Here is a 17,679-nt window from a genome sequence, read left to right on the forward strand (position 1 = left end):
GACTTTAGCAAGTCAAGAACAAAATTCTTCAGGAGATAGTCACAAGTGTAATTTATGCCTAAGTGCCGTCCATGCTTCGTGCGTGTGGTCAATTTATAGACCATGTGATATATTCTATAATGGAAGTCTCTCTTTCTTCTTTAATATTTTCCCCCTTGTTCTATTAAAAAAGTAATAATAATAATAATAATAATAATAATAATAAACCCAATATAATTTTGCAAGTAGGATCTGAGGAGGGTATTGTGTACGCATACCTTACCACACCTTGAAAAGGTAAAAGAGATTGTTTCCAATAGACCCTCGGCTCAAGGAAAATGAAAAAAGAGAAGCAGTAGCAATCTGCAGTAATATCAGCAAGATAGCAAAAAAATCGAAGCAAAAGAAACAGCGAGTGTAGCGGGCCTTTTTTTTTTTTTGGTTTCTCTTCAAAATGATGCGTAGGTGCTTTTGTCACTCGTGGATTAGTGGTGACCTAAAAACAAATTAGTTAAACTATAACTTATGCTCTTGCACAACTACAGAACAATCAACAATTCTCTGTAGGCTTTACGCGCTTAACAATTTGCCTTTTGTTTTCCATGTTCACTGCAATAACATAGAGATACGTTCAATATGTACATTTATTAGCCCTTTTATTACAGGTTCCACCACTTGCGTTTCTCCATGGCCTTGACAAGCTCACCTGCGAGATCCGCAAAGTTTTCGGCCCCGCTTTGTAGCTCCTGAGTGTTTTTACTGAGCCTCTGGTAAAGATAGTAACAGAAAACAGGAAAGTTTGTAGGAGGGATATCAGAACTTCAATCTCAGAACTGAGTAAAAATGGAATCTAAAAAAGTTACTAGAAAAAGACCGAAGAAGGTTAAAGGCACCTATCTGAAAAAGGGTACTACCTTGAAAATTCATTTCCTGAATCTTTTTTAGAATTTGACTATGCATAAAAGTAAGTGAAAAATGGTAACTAAACAAGATTTATATTAGGATATGACAATAGTGTTCTAGTAGTAATAAATTTGAGTATTAAAGTTGATAACAATGTCTAAGTGTTGATTGAAGCAAGTGACATGGAAAAACAGTGAGATGTTTGTAGAGGGAAAGTTAACAGACACAATTTTCCCATTTTGTTGTAAAATATTTTGGAGAAACATTTCTAAAACTCAAGGTAACCCAACAATATGATTTCATCAAAGGAAGTTTTTATCGACATACTAAATGCACCCCGAGCAGTTGTAATGTGAACAAAATATTGAACTATGCTGAGACAAAGAGGCACTGGTGCCATTGTTTTCAGAGTAGTGTACAGTCGCTAAATTCAAAACCACTATATGATCCAAAAAAGAAGCGAGCTTAAGATGAAAACAAATTATGCAGGAGATAAGTGGTGTTCTTGATTCAATTCATTTCCATCAAATAATGACAATAATTACATGTGGCAAGGGGGGAGTCTTTCATGAGGTTGAGTCAACACACTGAAGTTTCTAGCTAACCATCCAATTAAAATTAAGAGGAAGATTGTTGTGATCTAACAACGCCACAAAGTACTATAGGTGTCTAGGCTCATAATTTTCACACGCGATAAGTTAGCATCTCTTAAATGACTTCTTTCAATGTCATTTCATGGAAATAACTACCACTTTACTTCAAAATAGAAAATTAAGCAAATGAAAAGATAAATTACAATAGAAATTTATTACTTACATTGTGCAATATACTAGCAGAAGAACAAAAACATGCATTTGAATATGCAGGATGAAGATTTAGAAAACATGTTTTAAATAGACATACCTCGAGTTTCTCCTGACGCTCAAGAAGCTTATCTTTTGCCTCCGCTGCAGCAGAGGCAGCATCCTACAAGTAATGAGCAAGTCAGTAAATGCAAATGCCCAAACACAGTTACTCATTGTGAGATATATTTGTAGGATAATATTACCCCCTTGTTTCTATATTTAGCAATGATTTCTTCACGAGTTCTTTGTCGTGGCTTGGCATCACTAGTACCACCTTCCAATAACCTGTCTCTATCGGTCTCCTTTTCTGGATAAGTGGAGTAAACCAATAGATTCATTAAGGGTATACGAAGGAAGAAAGATTCTATTTACTGTGTAGCCATAAAAAATACCTTTTCTGAAATCATCACTGCTGAGAGATGATGAAGTAACATGAACAGGTTCATCAATTTCAATATCATCTGTAACAAACGAACACAGGCAGTTAAGAATCAATCTGTACTAGTGGACCATAACCTTTTTCAAGAATGTGCATAGTAGGGCTAGGGAAACTACCTAACTTCAGTTCCAGGCTTCCAAGGTCATCCATTACATTTGTAGGGTCTGAGAACGGAAATCTAGAGAATATGTTTTCCAGATGAGTAACAAGAGAATCTCGAGCGTTACTGTAATCAGCAGCCTGCTGTCCTTTAAACCCTTTCAACCCCTTCATGATGCCACCAAAAATACCAGCGGTAGCATTCTAGAAAAAGCAGAAAATTACCTTCCATAAGAGGTATAGCAAAAGACGAAGAATAGAAGCCTGATATCACACTGTAGGAACCTGTTTCTTCTTTTGATGTTGGGATGTACCGACAGCATCATCTGCAGCAGCCGCGAGAGATTTATTATGAAGCGAGGGTAAAGCTTCCGGAATCCTATAAATAGGTCATTGTTATCCCATCATAATATAAACAGAAAGCTCATGAATTTGTGTGGAGACTCTTTTGATCTTCCCCTGGGCAGCAGGGCTGAGTATTTTAGGATTCAGGATTACATGCAAGATGGAATGTAAATGAGTGACAGACCTGAAATCATTTCCGAAGGCCAACAGAGAGAAAATAGCAAATTCAGACCCATTCACCTACAAATTAGAAGAACAATTAGCAAAATATTAGTGTTTTAAAAAGAAAACACAATCAAGAGTGAAGTCAATAATGAGCCTTTAACAGCCTATCAATAACCCCTTAGATTGTATCAAGTTATCGTGCCAGTCATAATTTTCTGGAAAGTATTTACAACCATCACAAACTGAGTAGAAGCATTATGGTGAGAGTCAGAAGTAGTCCTGTCCTAACTATAATCTGGAACGTGAGCATGGGAAGCAATCATAAGCAGTTCTATTGGTTTCAACCTAACATAGGGTCCCAGTATACTAATGAAATGTTATAGACAATGAAATGGGTCCTAATATAAAATAGCAAGCAGTATCATGAGTACAAACAAGTAGTCTATCTTTTTACGTGGAAGGGAGAAAAAGAGTGAAGTCAATACCAACCAGTGAAATCATCCCTTTACCAGGAGAACTTATGGTCTTATCCATGTTTATCTTGGAATTCCATCGAAGTATAGACATTAATGAGGATTCTCCCACAACATTAAGATCCGGCAAGGACCTGGCAAGAGTTGATGTAGATTAATCATATGTTTTCCACATGCATACATCAAAATACTCGAACAATGAAATTGAATCTCAAAATAATCGGTAATCTCAGGATAAAATAAAATCCATCACCAAAATGCATACAGTCAGAAAACGTCTGTAAGCCAATGATGTTCATCTCACTGCTCAAGCATGGATGAGAAGAGTACAAAAAGAGAGACGCAAATAAAATCTTTTTACCTTATTTCAACTGCTCCACTCTGATATACTAAAACCAGTCCATATTTTTCAGCATCATTCTTAAGAATGGAAGTCCAAGAACACGGTTTAGCAAGTTTAACTTCACGAATAGGGTTGACACCGCCCTATAATTACATAATCTTATTACAAACTAGTGAAGTTAGGAGATTAACAGGAAACACTGCAGTAGTGGATGGTAAATAAAAGGCACCTGAATTATAGAACTTAAAGAGAGCAAATGCAAGCCATTCTGACAACAAAGCAAAATTTGGTAATCCACACATGTCTGTCTCAAATCTTCAGGCTGCACAGCACTGTCTAGCGTTGAAGAATGCTTTTGCAACTCTTCAGCGACAGAGGTGATGTTATCTACATACCACAAAAAAGCTTTTAAGAAGCTAATATCTTTTTCTTCACTGATAAGAATTTAAATAAGAACCTAATTATAATTTCCTCTTCATAAGAGTTTTCATAGAGATTAATTGATTAAAAAATTGAAAAGTCATGCTTGCCTAAAATATACAGAGATATAGCAGTTGACATTTCCTTTGTGTGTTTTGCCTGAGAGCTAATTTTATTGCCGGTGGAGCCATCGAGCAAAACCACTTCTACATCTCTGGTTAATACTGAAATAACCTCTTTCGGATGTGCATTTGTTGTTCCCTCTTCACAGTGGTCCACAGTGTCTTCACGAGCATCAGCTAATGTATTCACAGCCACAGAAGTGATTCCGGAACTTGAGCTGGATAAACAATCCGTAACGAACAAGGCTGATGATGAACAAATATCAAGCATGGCAACCTGACAGGACAACACAAACATGAACATCTGATAGATTTCCAAAGTATCTGCCACTACAATTAGTAATGATCAAAAGAATACTGCTTGGATTGACCTTACCTGGCCGCTTTCAAATCCTGCGACAAGTCTGGAGCCCACAGCTACAAATTTTAGGATGCTTACTGGAGATTTTACAAGGGAAAACTGAAAGCCAGCATCACCTGGACAGCACTGAACTGAAAATGAACTAGATACGGATCACTATAATGATGCAGAACGAGATGGTTGTGTATAAGAGTGAAAATGTGTAATGACATGAACTTGATGAAGAAAGAAATTTGTTTCATCACTCATGGACTCATGAATCCCTTCCACTAATAATGTAAAATAAAAAGGAAATACTATTTGTCATGGTCCAGGCCTAACTACCAAGGTATTGCTCACTCTGCCCAACCTTTGGGGCCTCAAAGTTTTGTCCCCTTAGACTTTAACCCAACAGGCACCTCAACAGTTAAAGTCCAGAACCCACTTATATGGTCCCTAACATTCACCTCCATTCCGATACGGGATTTTCCTAAGCTAAGCTTCACGGCGAACCCCTTTCAAGTTCAACCGCCAATTGTTTGTGGGCTATTATAATTGAGTTTAATCAGGAAAAAAAAAGTTTCTCTACTCATGCCACCCCTTCCTCTCTGATCAGTTGTCAGTACCACATTTGAGTCTAACTACTCCTATATAAGAGCTTCTTTGTATTGAGTTTAATCATTAAAAACAACTTTCTCTTCTCATGCCTCTCCTCTCCGATCTATTGTCAATACCACCTAGCAGAATTAGAACTTAAAACAGAAAAGTGATGATTGTTCTCCTGGAGGCTCCTAATAAATGATGAATTTCAGACTTCCCACCCATGTCAGGCCAGTATCTATCCACGGTTTAGAAGAATACTTCAAAATGACATAAGTTACAGAAGAGTTTAAGAACATAAAGGCATACCATCCTGTTCAGTATCTGGAACCAAGTTCAAGCTAGTTGTCTTAGACTGCCCCATGAGGCTATAAACACAAACCTACACAAACGAAAAGTATCAGTAAGTTATGCACAGATGGTGTTACCAGTTTCTCAAAGATGCAGCCATCTGAAAACATGATAGATGTTACCTGGCCACATTGGTGGCCAATGGCAAGAGTTAAAGCAGTGGAGGAGAAATCCAAAGCAGATATTGCTGTTCTAGGACCAGTGTCTTGAATGCCCTCCACCTGGCCATCACACTTTGACATGTTATCTCTTGGTAAGTATCGACATGCCAATGAAACCAGAGACTATTTTTATGACTATATAGGTGAATATGAGAACACATCAAGGCAGTTGCTTATCAGTTAAGAGTCGAATAAATGCAAAATGCAAGGACCTGAGCTTCCAGGATAGCTATAAGTGAAAAGACTGGAAATGTTGCATTCCACAGACGGACAGATCCATCCAGATAGCCAGCAACAAGTATTCTCTCTATTCCGCCATCCTCAGTAAGAGGAAGTTGTCCGGCAATACTACCACTTAGAGGCATTTTGATCTCCCGTTCAGTCACACCATGAGCTGGATGGAGTTGTGCTTTCATAACTTCCTAAAGAAACAACTAATATTAGTTGAAGAAGATTATTAAAACACATGACAACAGATTTGCATTGAATGATCTAAATTAGAAAGCATCCAGTACCTCGGAAGGAGTCCTTGAGGAATTCCATTTCCTATCCACTGGATATAGGTTTGCCACAGTTATACGTGGTTCAAGGGTAGGTACAACTGTAGGACACTTAACAGCAAAATCTGCATGCTTCTTCTTTGGGTTAGATTTTAAAGCAGACAAGCTTGTCTTGTCATAAAAATGCAGTTGCCCTGGATTTGTCAACACAAGCAAGGAAGAAGCATCATCAATTCCTGTTCCATTAGCATTTGAAACTACAATGGCATCTGCAAAAGATCCATCAAGTCCAAGGTCTACTCTTTCAACACATTTCAGTGCTGCTATCCCAGAGGACCAATCAAGATTCAAGACCTGCCTAACACAAAGAAAAAGATTGGCATAAACGTAGGCACACATCAAATAGATACCACAAAAAAATCATATATCTCGTATTTTTTTGTTTGAGAAGGTAAATAATTTTATTAATGTTGAGAAAATCCCTGAATACAAGCAGTATACCAAAAAGTAGAAAACGTAGGCTAAAATATGGTTCTCCAAGAATGTGGGACAGCTTTAAATTCCATATGATTCAATTTTTTAGCAATGGAAAATATTGGCATGTTTAAGCTTTCCTGTATTCTTGTAATGTTGTACTTCTTATTTAACCAATTTAACATGCTAACTTTCCAAAAGTAAAACAGCAACAACAACAACAACCCAGTATAATCCCACAAGTGGGGTCTGGGGAGGTAGAATGCACGCAGCCTTACCCCTACCCTGGGGAGGGCAGAGAGATTGTTTCCGATAGACTCTCGGCTAAAGAAGGTGAGAGAAGCCCTGATAGCAAGTAATAAATAACTTTCCAAAAGTAACAATTAATTAAAATAACCTACAAGTTTGCAGGAAGTACAAATTCAATTATAATTTAAACCATGCCATGATGCTCCATCCCTCTCTCAATCTCTATCGCAAGCAATTTTTTTTTTTGGGTAAATAAAGAATTTTATTACCAATAGCAATCTGTACAGAAGAAAAAAAATAACCGCATATGGACAGCCCCATTGCAGTAACAGTCAACTAACTACATCCAAACTACCAGTCAACTAAACTATGGTACTGCAAGCATATTAATATGACTAAGGTTAATTCTAACTTGTTGATATTGCCAATATAGATCTTCTACTTCCACGTGGACTTTTTTCACTAAATTTGCATTGATTCTAAGAGATTGTAAGTCCTTAAACGACAACTTTCTTCCATGTGATTTTAGGTATACCTCATCACCTTTTAACACCTTCAATCATCATTGCGACACACTAATGGACCAACACATTTGGACTTCTATTTTAGATTTAGTTTTGCTAATTACATTTTAAAATGTAATATAATAGCATAATAGGGGACAAACATATAAATTTAGCTTAATATAGCATATTGAAGCAAAATGATAAAATATATTTTATTAGTTAAATACTTGTTACTAGAATCCATAAAATATGAAAATTAAACCATTCTATTGTTACTAGTTCTGATCCCTCTTTTGTCTAATTTTTCATTTTTTTTCCAAAGGTAATTATAAAGTCAATTTTCTAGGGTAGGATAACTTTTATTCTTAACTAAGTTCCATTTTTAATATCAATAAACTTCATAATAATATCATCAATCATCATTTGGGGAACACTGATTCCGTAATATTTTTTTTTTGAATGTTTGATGTTTATTTATTGCAAGTGTTCTCTTTCTATTTGTCAAAAGTGGTATTTAATGTTTTGTATATTATTCTTCTCCAATTCCCTTTTTTCATTTTGTTTTGTTTTATGATTCCTGACTAGTAATTGTGCTTCTTATGGAATACTATATGCCTGCTAAATCTATAACTTTGAGGAAGTTTATATATCATGCCTTTGGAGTTTAGGAAATTCGTCTTAAATAAAAGGAAAACAAAGAGGAAATTATCCTCTATGTGTTGGAATTATCTATCGAGTGTAAGGCAAATATGTAATGAGATTAAAAGAGTCAAAACGCTAAAGCACTAATAAAACTGATTATTTGGCTAGTATTTACATAAATAATACTCCCTCCGTTTCAATTTATGTGAACTTATTTGACTGGGCACGGAGTTTAAGAAAAAAAGAGAATACTTTTGAACTTGTGGTGTAAAATGAGGCGCATATAGCTTGTGTGGCTATAACTCATTGTATAAAGGTAAACTGTTTCCAAATATAGAAGGGGGTGATTCTTTTTGGCACGGACTAAAAAGGAAATAGGTTCATATAAATTGAGTAGTTAGTATCACTTATAAGGGAAGAAAAGAATAGTTACCATCTCTTAAGAGAAATAAAATTCATCTAGTGCTTTTAGTAACTTGGGTGGTGAGACCCAATTCAGAAGCCTAGTTTTGACTGTATTTCAGTTAAACAACTCTCAATTAACCATACAGGAGGGTACTTCAACTAAGCCTGAACACCAAATAAGGAGGATAATTGACTTGAAAAAAGAAATCTCAACATGAGGAACTTCAGAGAGAACAAAAAAGAAAAAGAACAGACATCAAAGCTGTATTACATGAAACTAACTGCTTCAGGACGCAAAATAGTTCTCAAATATCAACTATGAAGTTCTAGAACTGTCAGATAGATGGAGTACAAGATTTTAAACAACATTTAACATATAAACAAGGATCACTGTGCAAAATCATCAAGAGCAAATAATCTTTGCTTCTGCATGTCTCAAGTTCTATGGATGTCATATTTGCTGAATGCTAACAGAATTAAGATGGAGATAGAAGAAAAGGCTAAGCTGAGAAACTAAGTTAGGATTAGTGCTTACCGTCAAGGCCTCCTCTGATCCAATTGCATCACCACCATAGACAAACAATTGGCCCCCACAACCATTCTGTGCATTGTTAGCAGACCAACGCAGAATAATAACAGGGAGTCTTCTATCTCCTGCTGAGAGTTGCAGCTTGACATAACTAGACGATGCTTCAGCCTCTGAACTTTTCTTGCCAGGAACTGATAAGTTCCACAACAAGATATCTCCATCAACATAACCAACAGCCAAAATTGACCCATCAGATGACAACCAACAGAGTGAGCTTATTTCCTTTTCCCCTTCTTGATTATCTGGTGAACCACGAAACTTCTCTTCACTTGCATTTTTTGAAGCATGAACAACAATTTCATCCTTCACATGGAGCTGTTTATACTTTTTAACAAGAACAGCTCGATCTTCTGTAACGTCCCAGAGAATAATTAATCCATTCTCATAAGCAATTAGGACCCTGATGACACAAAAAAGAAAGACATTGCTGAGACCCTAAAAAGTAATTGAGTGAAGGAAGATACCGAGAACAAATATGTGATAAGAAGCAGAATAGCGTAGATGTTGAAGACAACTCTAAAATGAAAAACCAAAAACCAGAAAATAAGAAAGAAATTTCGATGATCTCTTACCTATTTCCAAGTGAACTAGGTTGGGGAAGTAAACCAACAATGGCTAGTTGATCAGGCATTGAAATCTCAGCAGCTTCTGCAAAAGATGGTTATGGCAACATGAAGAGCATTTACATACATTAGTGTACATCTGTACATTTGCTTTTGGGGGATAAAATCACACTGCATATTAAAAGAAATGGAATTTCCAAAAGAGCAGATTATGACTTAGTCCTAAAAGCCAAAAAGGGAAGACATTCATGGAAATGCATTTCTTACTCGTATTGACGTTAAGCGTTCCTAATTACTCCCTCTTTCCCAATTTATGCGGCGCTCTTTCCTTTTTAGTCAATCCAAAAAAGAATGTCATACTACCTTATTCCGGAACAATTTAACTTTAAACTTCTCACTTTACCCTTAGCGACACAAATATATATGGCTTGTCTTAGACCACAAGTTTCAAAAGTCTTCCATTGTTTTTTAAACTCCGTGCACAGTCAAACACTGTCACATAATTAGGACGGAGGGAGTATCAGGTATCCTCCTACTCTTTCACCTCTAGCATTCCAAAGATTCATGTTTCTCGTGTAAATCATAAGTTTATTGATACTGCATGCGCTGAGAAATCCTAAAAATATTAACCATCTTAGAAAGCTAAGCAATTGACTTATTCAGAAGCATGTGGAAACTAAAAGAAATTTCCAAGAAACAGGCTGGTGTAATTGACTTATTCAGAAGCATGTGGAAACTAAAAGAAATTTCCAAGAAACAGGCTGGTGTATTGTTTAGCTTACTTTGCCTTAAGAGTTGATGTCAATGTTCTTATAAAGCCATCAACCTATGTGCCAAATTTAAGGCTTCCTAGATGCTACATAATCATAGCAGATATTCTTAGTGGTGGAACTGCATGTCAAACAAAACTTCACTGCTTGGCCTCTAGTTCAAATTTTTTAGTGTTATAGCAGTTTTGCGACTGCAAATGCAATCGAGCTTAAATAAGATTGTCAATTAGTTTAGAGAATCATTTTCATATCAAATCTCTTGACTGCAAATTGATCAACTATAAGCTTACCCTAAAAACTATAAGCATAACAAGAGCAATAACCACGGTCTCACTAATGTCATTCCGTATTACTGTGAAAATCAAAACTAGAGATAAATTCAAGAACAAGAACGGAGTAGAAAGAACATTTGGAACAAGAGATAAGATGACAGTGAAAATGCATTAGGAAAAGAAAAAAGATTTAGCCGTAGGTTTTCCCTCAGTCAAAATTAGTCAAAAAGTTTCCATAACAGAAACTAGAATGGAAGACTAAAAGAAATGAAATAAGAAGAAACACAATGGTTTCACAATTCACATCGTCTCAAGTTTCTCTGCAACTAAGAGAATATTTAGTCACTAATTTCTGGTAAAGCCACGATCCTCTAACTATATGAAACCTACTGATAAAGAAATGGACCTTGTGCCTAACTCAACCACAAGAGCTAGCTCATGAGGTGAGATTTGTCCAAGACCATTTAAAGAGACCTCACATCTCTAAGGTGCCCTATGTGGGACTCTAACACCTACTATATACCAGATTTCTGAAAGCAATCCCATTACCAGCTATAAGATTCGGAGGAATGTGATAAGGTAGCAGTTCCAAGCTCCCTTCTCTGCTCTCGTACTTCAGAACAGAGAGATAACCATATTCATCACCCACAAACCTGTGTACAGCCATATCGCCTGTGTCAAACACAAACTTAATTGTACAGTAAACAAAAATCCTTTGGAAAAAAATATCTACCCATTTACATGTAATGAGTGTCATAGATCATGGAGAATGCAGTAATATTGGACTCCCATTGTAAATTAGAAGACATTCTCCTGTTTTCTAGATCCCAAACCTGTCAATTTTAAAGGAAATTGGCTGTTAAAGAGATGTGAATGCAGCATATGGACAATTGGGGAAGAAATAAAGCAGTGATGAAGGAAGAGAAAAGAGTGGTGCAGATTCATGGCTGGCTAACAGTAATCCCATCTCCCGCAAAGACACATTAATGCGAGAGAATAGTTTCCTGGGTACCTGAATGAATACCTTCTTAAACAAATAAATATGTATGTGTGTGTGTGTGAATTAAGTCATTAACTTGCCTACCACTGTCACAGCAAAAGCTTCTGCGAAAGTAAGCACATTGTTATACATCTCCACCAATGAACTAAGAGATTCAATAATGCCAGCTCTGGAACCAGTCTTTACTAGGTTAAATTGCAAAGCAGAAAAATTACCTGAATTTCATTTCCATTTGAGACGCCCACTAAAAATCCTTGGTTTTGCAGGAACTGGAAAGAGGTAAGAGAAACATATATGTATATCAGAAGAGCACCAACATATTTGAAGTGGATGCTAACCATCACCATGTACTAAAATATATAGCATCAAACATTTGTATGCATAGAGTCAAGCATCAGCTTGACAAAAATATCATGAAACCAGAAATGAATTTGATCAGTTGATAATGCAAAACATCAAAACCAAATAAACAAGTGATAAACAAATCTGTGGAGAAACAGCCCTTGGGAAGAAAGAAGAAACAGAAAGGCAACCTAAATAAAATCAGTCATATATTTTGACTACAAAACTGAGAGCCTCAGCACCAAGAAGAATTCCCACATGCTCGCAGTCTAAGTTCAGAAAAGTGCATATATGCAGACACACACACACACAGAGACTTCGCGCAGCTCAGATTACAAACCTCCAAATTCTTGAATGGTAATGGCTTAGGAGAAAAAAGAAGGCCCTCAACATTAGATCCACCAATCACTTTAATCCTTCCATCCCTGTAATTACAATGATTATTGAATTGTATACAAGAACTAGGACGGAGAAATGAGGATAAGACAGTTCTAGTTGATGGCAGTTCCTTCAAGCTACTGCATCGATGCTTGTTACACATGAATGCGGAAGCTGAAATGACATGTTTCTGAACTATGTTTGAGGTCGAAGAAGTTTCATGTATTTATATGATGGACTATAAGTTCAGCTTCTTTGTACAGCTTATGATAAAAAAATGCTATATTCACGTCACCTGAAAAATTGTGACAATTGGTCCTAATATGTGTTTACATGGTGATGCTGCAGCCTTGAAAAAATTGTTAAATGATATGTTGCTCGGATCCTTCAAATTTTGTCGCACCCCTGTAGGAACGATTTGGGTATGGGTGTGGGGTACATACCAGATTTGCTCTACCTAACTTGGGTGCTTTGTTTTGATTATTAACTTGGTTTGGTTTTGGTCTATGCCATATATATTCACACGAAGTACTAGAACACTTTGCTATTATATAAGATAACTTATTAATAAAATATTAAGTGTTTACAAAGAAAGTAATTTTTACCACAAATACTTCTTGCCACCACAAATACTTTTTGCTTTCTAGTCATTAACAAAGCTCAAGAAGAATAAGTAGACAGCGAACAGACTCCAACAAAATTTCTAGCAAAAAATAATTGCTTTTCTCTGTTCAAACACTCTCTCTCTCTCTCTCTCTCTCTCTCTCTCTCTCTCTCTCTCTATATATATATATATATATATATATATATATATATATATATATATATATATATATAGATACTGTTTGAAAGTTCTCTCAAGGAAATTATCACTCCCAGATGAACTCCTAAAAATATTGGCTACTTCCAAAGTGGAGAGGCTTCTGTACCTTGTAGCTAAAGGTGACAAATAATGCACTATATTATCTGCTACTTATCAGCCCATACAAAAACCGGTAATAAAAGTTTTGTATACAAACAAAGCACCATCATAAGCATCTTCAAAGGCATATAAAAGAATATGCTTTTTACTCACAATGTTCCTATCGCCAAGAGTTGTTGTATAGGGTCAAATGCCAGAATGGACGCTGTAGATGGAATCCCATAGTGAACAGCAATTGTTGCTTCCAGGTCTGTCAATTTCTCATTTCCTCGGGATGCACTATGCTGAGAACACGTGGTAAGAGAGTTTGAAAGCACAATACAATAGATCAGCAGATAGAGACAACTAGGTTTGAGTTATATACTATGCAAGTGTTGTTCATGCAAGCTGGAAGAGACTTTCTAAGTGCACTATCAAACTGTCCGTAATCATATGTTGCATTGACAGAAGGAAAACGAACGTGTTGGAGCAATGAGCAATACAAATCATCTCTTGCACTGGCAAAGCAGCAAAAGCTGAACTTAGAATTACCATCTCTTTCTCTCCATGTTTTCTATCTACAATGCAGTCTCTTCCTTTGCCTTTGGGGAGACGCAAAGCAGAAAACATCATTCAAGTAAGTTCTTTTTTGCTTCCACCATCCTAAGTAGTTCACAGAATGCTCTTCAACTAAGAAGACATTCTAGTAGTGATGTACTTTCAAGGTTTTGCACCTCTCAAGCACAAAGAAGAGAGAAAAACAAAAGCACCTCGCTAAAGTTTTTCACAAAACTAGCGAAAGCGTCAAACTCACATGAGAAGAATGTAAGAAAAGAACCTTACCCACTCGTTCCTCAATCCTCCAAGATTGCACGAGTGTTGAATAAAGGAAGAAAAATGAACAAAAGATAAATTACGTTTTTGAAGCAAGAACTTAGAAAAACTAATCACCAATCTCTATTTTCAGCATATTGAGCCCTTTAAATAGGTATTATAATGAGTAAAAATGATGAGGTTAAGGAAAACTAATCCTAATTAAACTAGAACAAGAATAAGGTTAAGAAATACCTATTCTAACTACAATAGAAAAAAGAATTCTAGTAGGAATGGGGTACCAACTAACAATCCTAGTTATTTAAACAAGTATCAAATTACTAGGAAAAAAGGAATAAGAAATCCTAGTTTTTAAGGAAAAGAAATCCTAATCTTGAATGTATTCTTGGACTTCTTGAGTTTCTTAGATTCTTGGCCTTCTTGATCTTGCATCAAGTAGGAAGGCCGACCACGACATAAATAGACATTTGCTCAGGAGAGAAGTAAGTTAACTTTCTTTGACCCCCCTTCATGAGCGGGGAAGAGATAAAAGATAGACTACAGATAGTAACCGCGCTTGAATTAAGGATCTTATTCGATGGAGGAGCTCTTACATTGTGTTGCATTTTACTTGGTACAACCCCTGTCCCAGTCTATTGTATTTGTATTGGAGTGATGTAAGAAAAACAATTAGTTGAACCTAATATATAGAGTTACCCTTCACAATATCGCAAACCAAACTTCTAAGAATTTGGTATTGACTCAAGAAGAAAAGTGTTGATTCCATTTTAATCATACTTTTGCTTATTTCTGTCTAATTTCTTCTGCAGCCTGAAATCCAAGCCATAGCCCCCGTTTTCACAGGACGAAACAAGGCCCAGATAATGTTACCTCATATTTCAGGTCTTCAGTTTAAAGACTGAAAAACTTCGAGAAAGACATAGTGACAAGTTCAAAGCATTTACATTCTTGAATGTGACTAGCCGTAGCCCTGATTATAAGAAATGCAAAAATGCTCCAATAGAAACAATTGGCTTTGGCTATTGCTTATGAGCTGAAAGAAATGATAATTCTTTTACTTTAGATTATCAAACACGGAATTCTTCTGTGTTATGTTTCATATGTTTCCTGCAATGTGAGCAGAAATCATTGCTGATGAATTCTCTTAGATTTTATTTTCACAGCAAAAAGGAAGAGAACGGAATGGATATAGGGTTTCTGGGAGCTGAATTAATGCAACTGGGGTCCTGCCTTGCACTGAAAATCAGTTAAACTGCAAGCAGTGATGATTAATAATCGTTTTTGATCATGTGACACAACTGCAAGTTTAAATATTTTATGGAGGAAAAGTATCTTTTCCGTCTGAAACAACCAGAACTAGTAAGCACTTTACTTAAGGGAAGTAAATCAATAGGTTTCTCTATCTTTCTATTTCTTACACTTATCCACAATTTTATGGAACTAAACATAACAGATATAAACTCGCGCCAAATAGTCTTATGTCAATATTCATGCTAAGACATACCATATAATCTCATTCTTTAGGTGAAGTGTATCTCTTTTCTCTTGCAGCAATAACTATTAAATTATGCATAATTCTAATCCATGCCTTTTAAAAGTAAAACAGATTTTCTTCTTTCTTTCATTCTTTCTTTTTTCCAGATTTCTGCAAGATTGACAGACTACATAAATGGTAATATAGAATCTATAAGAATCAAAAGATCAAACATTAATTAAAATGACGTAAGGAACCAATTCAGCAGAACTCATAATAGAATAATTGTATCATTGCAGCATTTACCCACCCACCCCACCCCCCAAAAAAAACAGATCGGAAAAGTAAAGTAGGTGGTGGTAAAATGAAAAAAAGAGTATAATGCAAAATTCACAATCCAAAAAAAAACCGTGAAATCGAGCAATTTACCGGGGGCGTAGGATTGAGCTTTTCAAAGATTTTAGCAAACATGTTGCTGTTGAAGCCACCGAGCTAGTTTTCGTCTTAGCGGAGCTTTTGTTCAATTTACCGAGCTAGTTTTGTTCAATTTTTCGCTGTATTTTGTTGATTGTTGTGCTCTTATTTGGGGGGTAAATGGTGTATCTTTCCACTTTAGCGGTCTTTTGGCGTGGCAGTTGGAATTTGGGAATGAGGATTTGGCAAGCAAGCTAAAGTGAATATTGCAATTACCTTATTATCAAAAAAATAAATTTGGTTGCAAAAATAGCACAGAAAGCAATTGCGTGGTCATTTTGTTTTTTATTTTTCTTTTATTTAAAAAAATTGTTTTGGATATGGGAAAATATGCTTCCAATATGCTTTATATAATTTTACATTCGTCTTTGTCGTCCACTTTAATCTTTCGAAACTTAATTTAACTAGTCTCTCTGCAAGTGTGTTGCACGTATATTCTATATATATTATAAAATATCTATACTAAAATATATTTCATATCATTTAAGAAAGAAAGACTAAAGACACATAAACTAAGATGTGAATAGAATAGAAAAATGATTCTATCAAAATATTTGAAAAAATGTGATGACCCAAAAGGTCATCACTTGTTTTAAAAACAAATTCTGTGTTCCGAGGCCTTAAAAATCTCTTTCTGTCTCACCTCGATTTGCGTGCACAGTCCGGGTGCGTAGCCGGACAGTCATTATGTGAAAATCTGTAAAAAATGATTAATTTTGCCCTTAAAATGAGTTTAAGTTGACTTCGGTCAACATTTTGGGTAAACGGACCCGGACCCGTGATTTGACGGTCCCGGAGGGTCCGTAGGAAAATATAGGACTTGGGCGTATGCCCGGAATTGAATTCTGAGGTCCCAAGCCCGAGAAATGAATTTTTAAAGAAAATTATTTCTGGAATATTTATGAGTTTTTGGAAATGAAATGTGCTTAAAATTTGATGGTATCGGGCCCGTATTCTGGTTTCGGAGCCCGGTACAGGTCTTATATGTGATTTAAGTTGAGTCTGTGAAATTTGGTAAGAAACGGACTTGAAATGACGTGAATCGGACCGTATTTGAGAAAATTGGAAAATTTGAGGTTCTTAAGTGATTTCATGATTTTGATGCTAAATTCATAGTTGTTAATGTTATTTTGGCGAATTGATCGCACGAGTAAGTTCATATGATGTTTTTGAGTTAGTATGCATGTTTGGTTAGGAGCCCCGAGAGCTCGGGTGGGTTTCGAATAGGTTTCGGAAGGTTTTAAACTTAGAAAAAATTGCAGGTTTCGGTTTCTGGTGTTCTGGAGTGTTGTTCTTTCGATTTCCCATTGCATTTCATCAATTTTCATCCTAAAATCTAGGGTTTTTATGGTAGAAATTAGGAATTTGGGTAGAGTTAGGACTTTTTGATTAATTGGGATTTAGACCTTTTTTTGTGGTCGGATTTTGAAACTAATTGTATATTTGGGCTCGTGGGTGAATGGGTGATCGGGTTTTGGTCCGAACCTCGAGTTTTGACCAAGCGGGCCCGGGGTCAATTTTTGACTTTTGGGGAAAATGATAGAAAACCTATAATTAAGCATTGGGTATGAATTATTTAGCATTTATTAATGTTGTTAAATCAATTTGGACTAGATACGAGTTGTTTGGAGGCGAATTCTAAAGGAAAAGCGGTGTTTGAGGCTTGAGTTGGCCGTGGAAGTTCGAGGTAAGTGTTTGGTCTAACCTTAGCTTGAGGGATT

General features: G+C 36.0%; 1 protein-coding gene across 3 annotated transcripts; it reads right to left on the reverse strand.

Annotated features, from left to right (window-relative positions):
- LOC109235503 lies at window positions 309-16,162 on the reverse strand. 3 transcript variants are annotated; one of them, XM_019401645.1, is made up of 24 exons: window positions 15,914-16,161; window positions 13,351-13,481; window positions 12,238-12,322; window positions 11,771-11,824; window positions 11,297-11,388; window positions 11,105-11,208; window positions 9,523-9,598; window positions 8,897-9,350; window positions 6,101-6,439; window positions 5,798-6,007; window positions 5,547-5,645; window positions 5,383-5,455; window positions 4,510-4,625; window positions 4,122-4,410; window positions 3,821-3,978; window positions 3,610-3,734; window positions 3,265-3,382; window positions 2,795-2,850; window positions 2,551-2,644; window positions 2,283-2,469; window positions 2,120-2,188; window positions 1,931-2,034; window positions 1,786-1,848; window positions 309-746 (listed from the first exon to the last, which is right to left on the reverse strand). In XM_019401645.1, the coding sequence occupies exons 1-24, from the start codon at window positions 15,953-15,955 to the stop codon at window positions 639-641; spliced, it is 3,246 nt and encodes a 1,081-aa protein (XP_019257190.1). In that variant the 5' UTR covers window positions 15,956-16,161; the 3' UTR covers window positions 309-638. The 3 variants fall into 3 exon arrangements, with proteins under 3 accessions (XP_019257190.1, XP_019257191.1, XP_019257192.1); XM_019401646.1 differs by lacking the exons at window positions 11,771-11,824; window positions 12,238-12,322; window positions 13,351-13,481; window positions 15,914-16,161 and having other exon boundaries at window positions 11,289-11,378; XM_019401647.1 differs by lacking the exons at window positions 309-746; window positions 1,786-1,848; window positions 1,931-2,034; window positions 2,120-2,188 and having other exon boundaries at window positions 2,421-2,469; window positions 2,551-2,591; window positions 15,914-16,162.

This window comes from Nicotiana attenuata, chromosome 12 (assembly GCF_001879085.1).
Source record: "Nicotiana attenuata strain UT chromosome 12, NIATTr2, whole genome shotgun sequence".
In the NCBI taxonomy this organism is placed as follows: Eukaryota; Viridiplantae; Streptophyta; class Magnoliopsida; order Solanales; family Solanaceae; genus Nicotiana; species Nicotiana attenuata.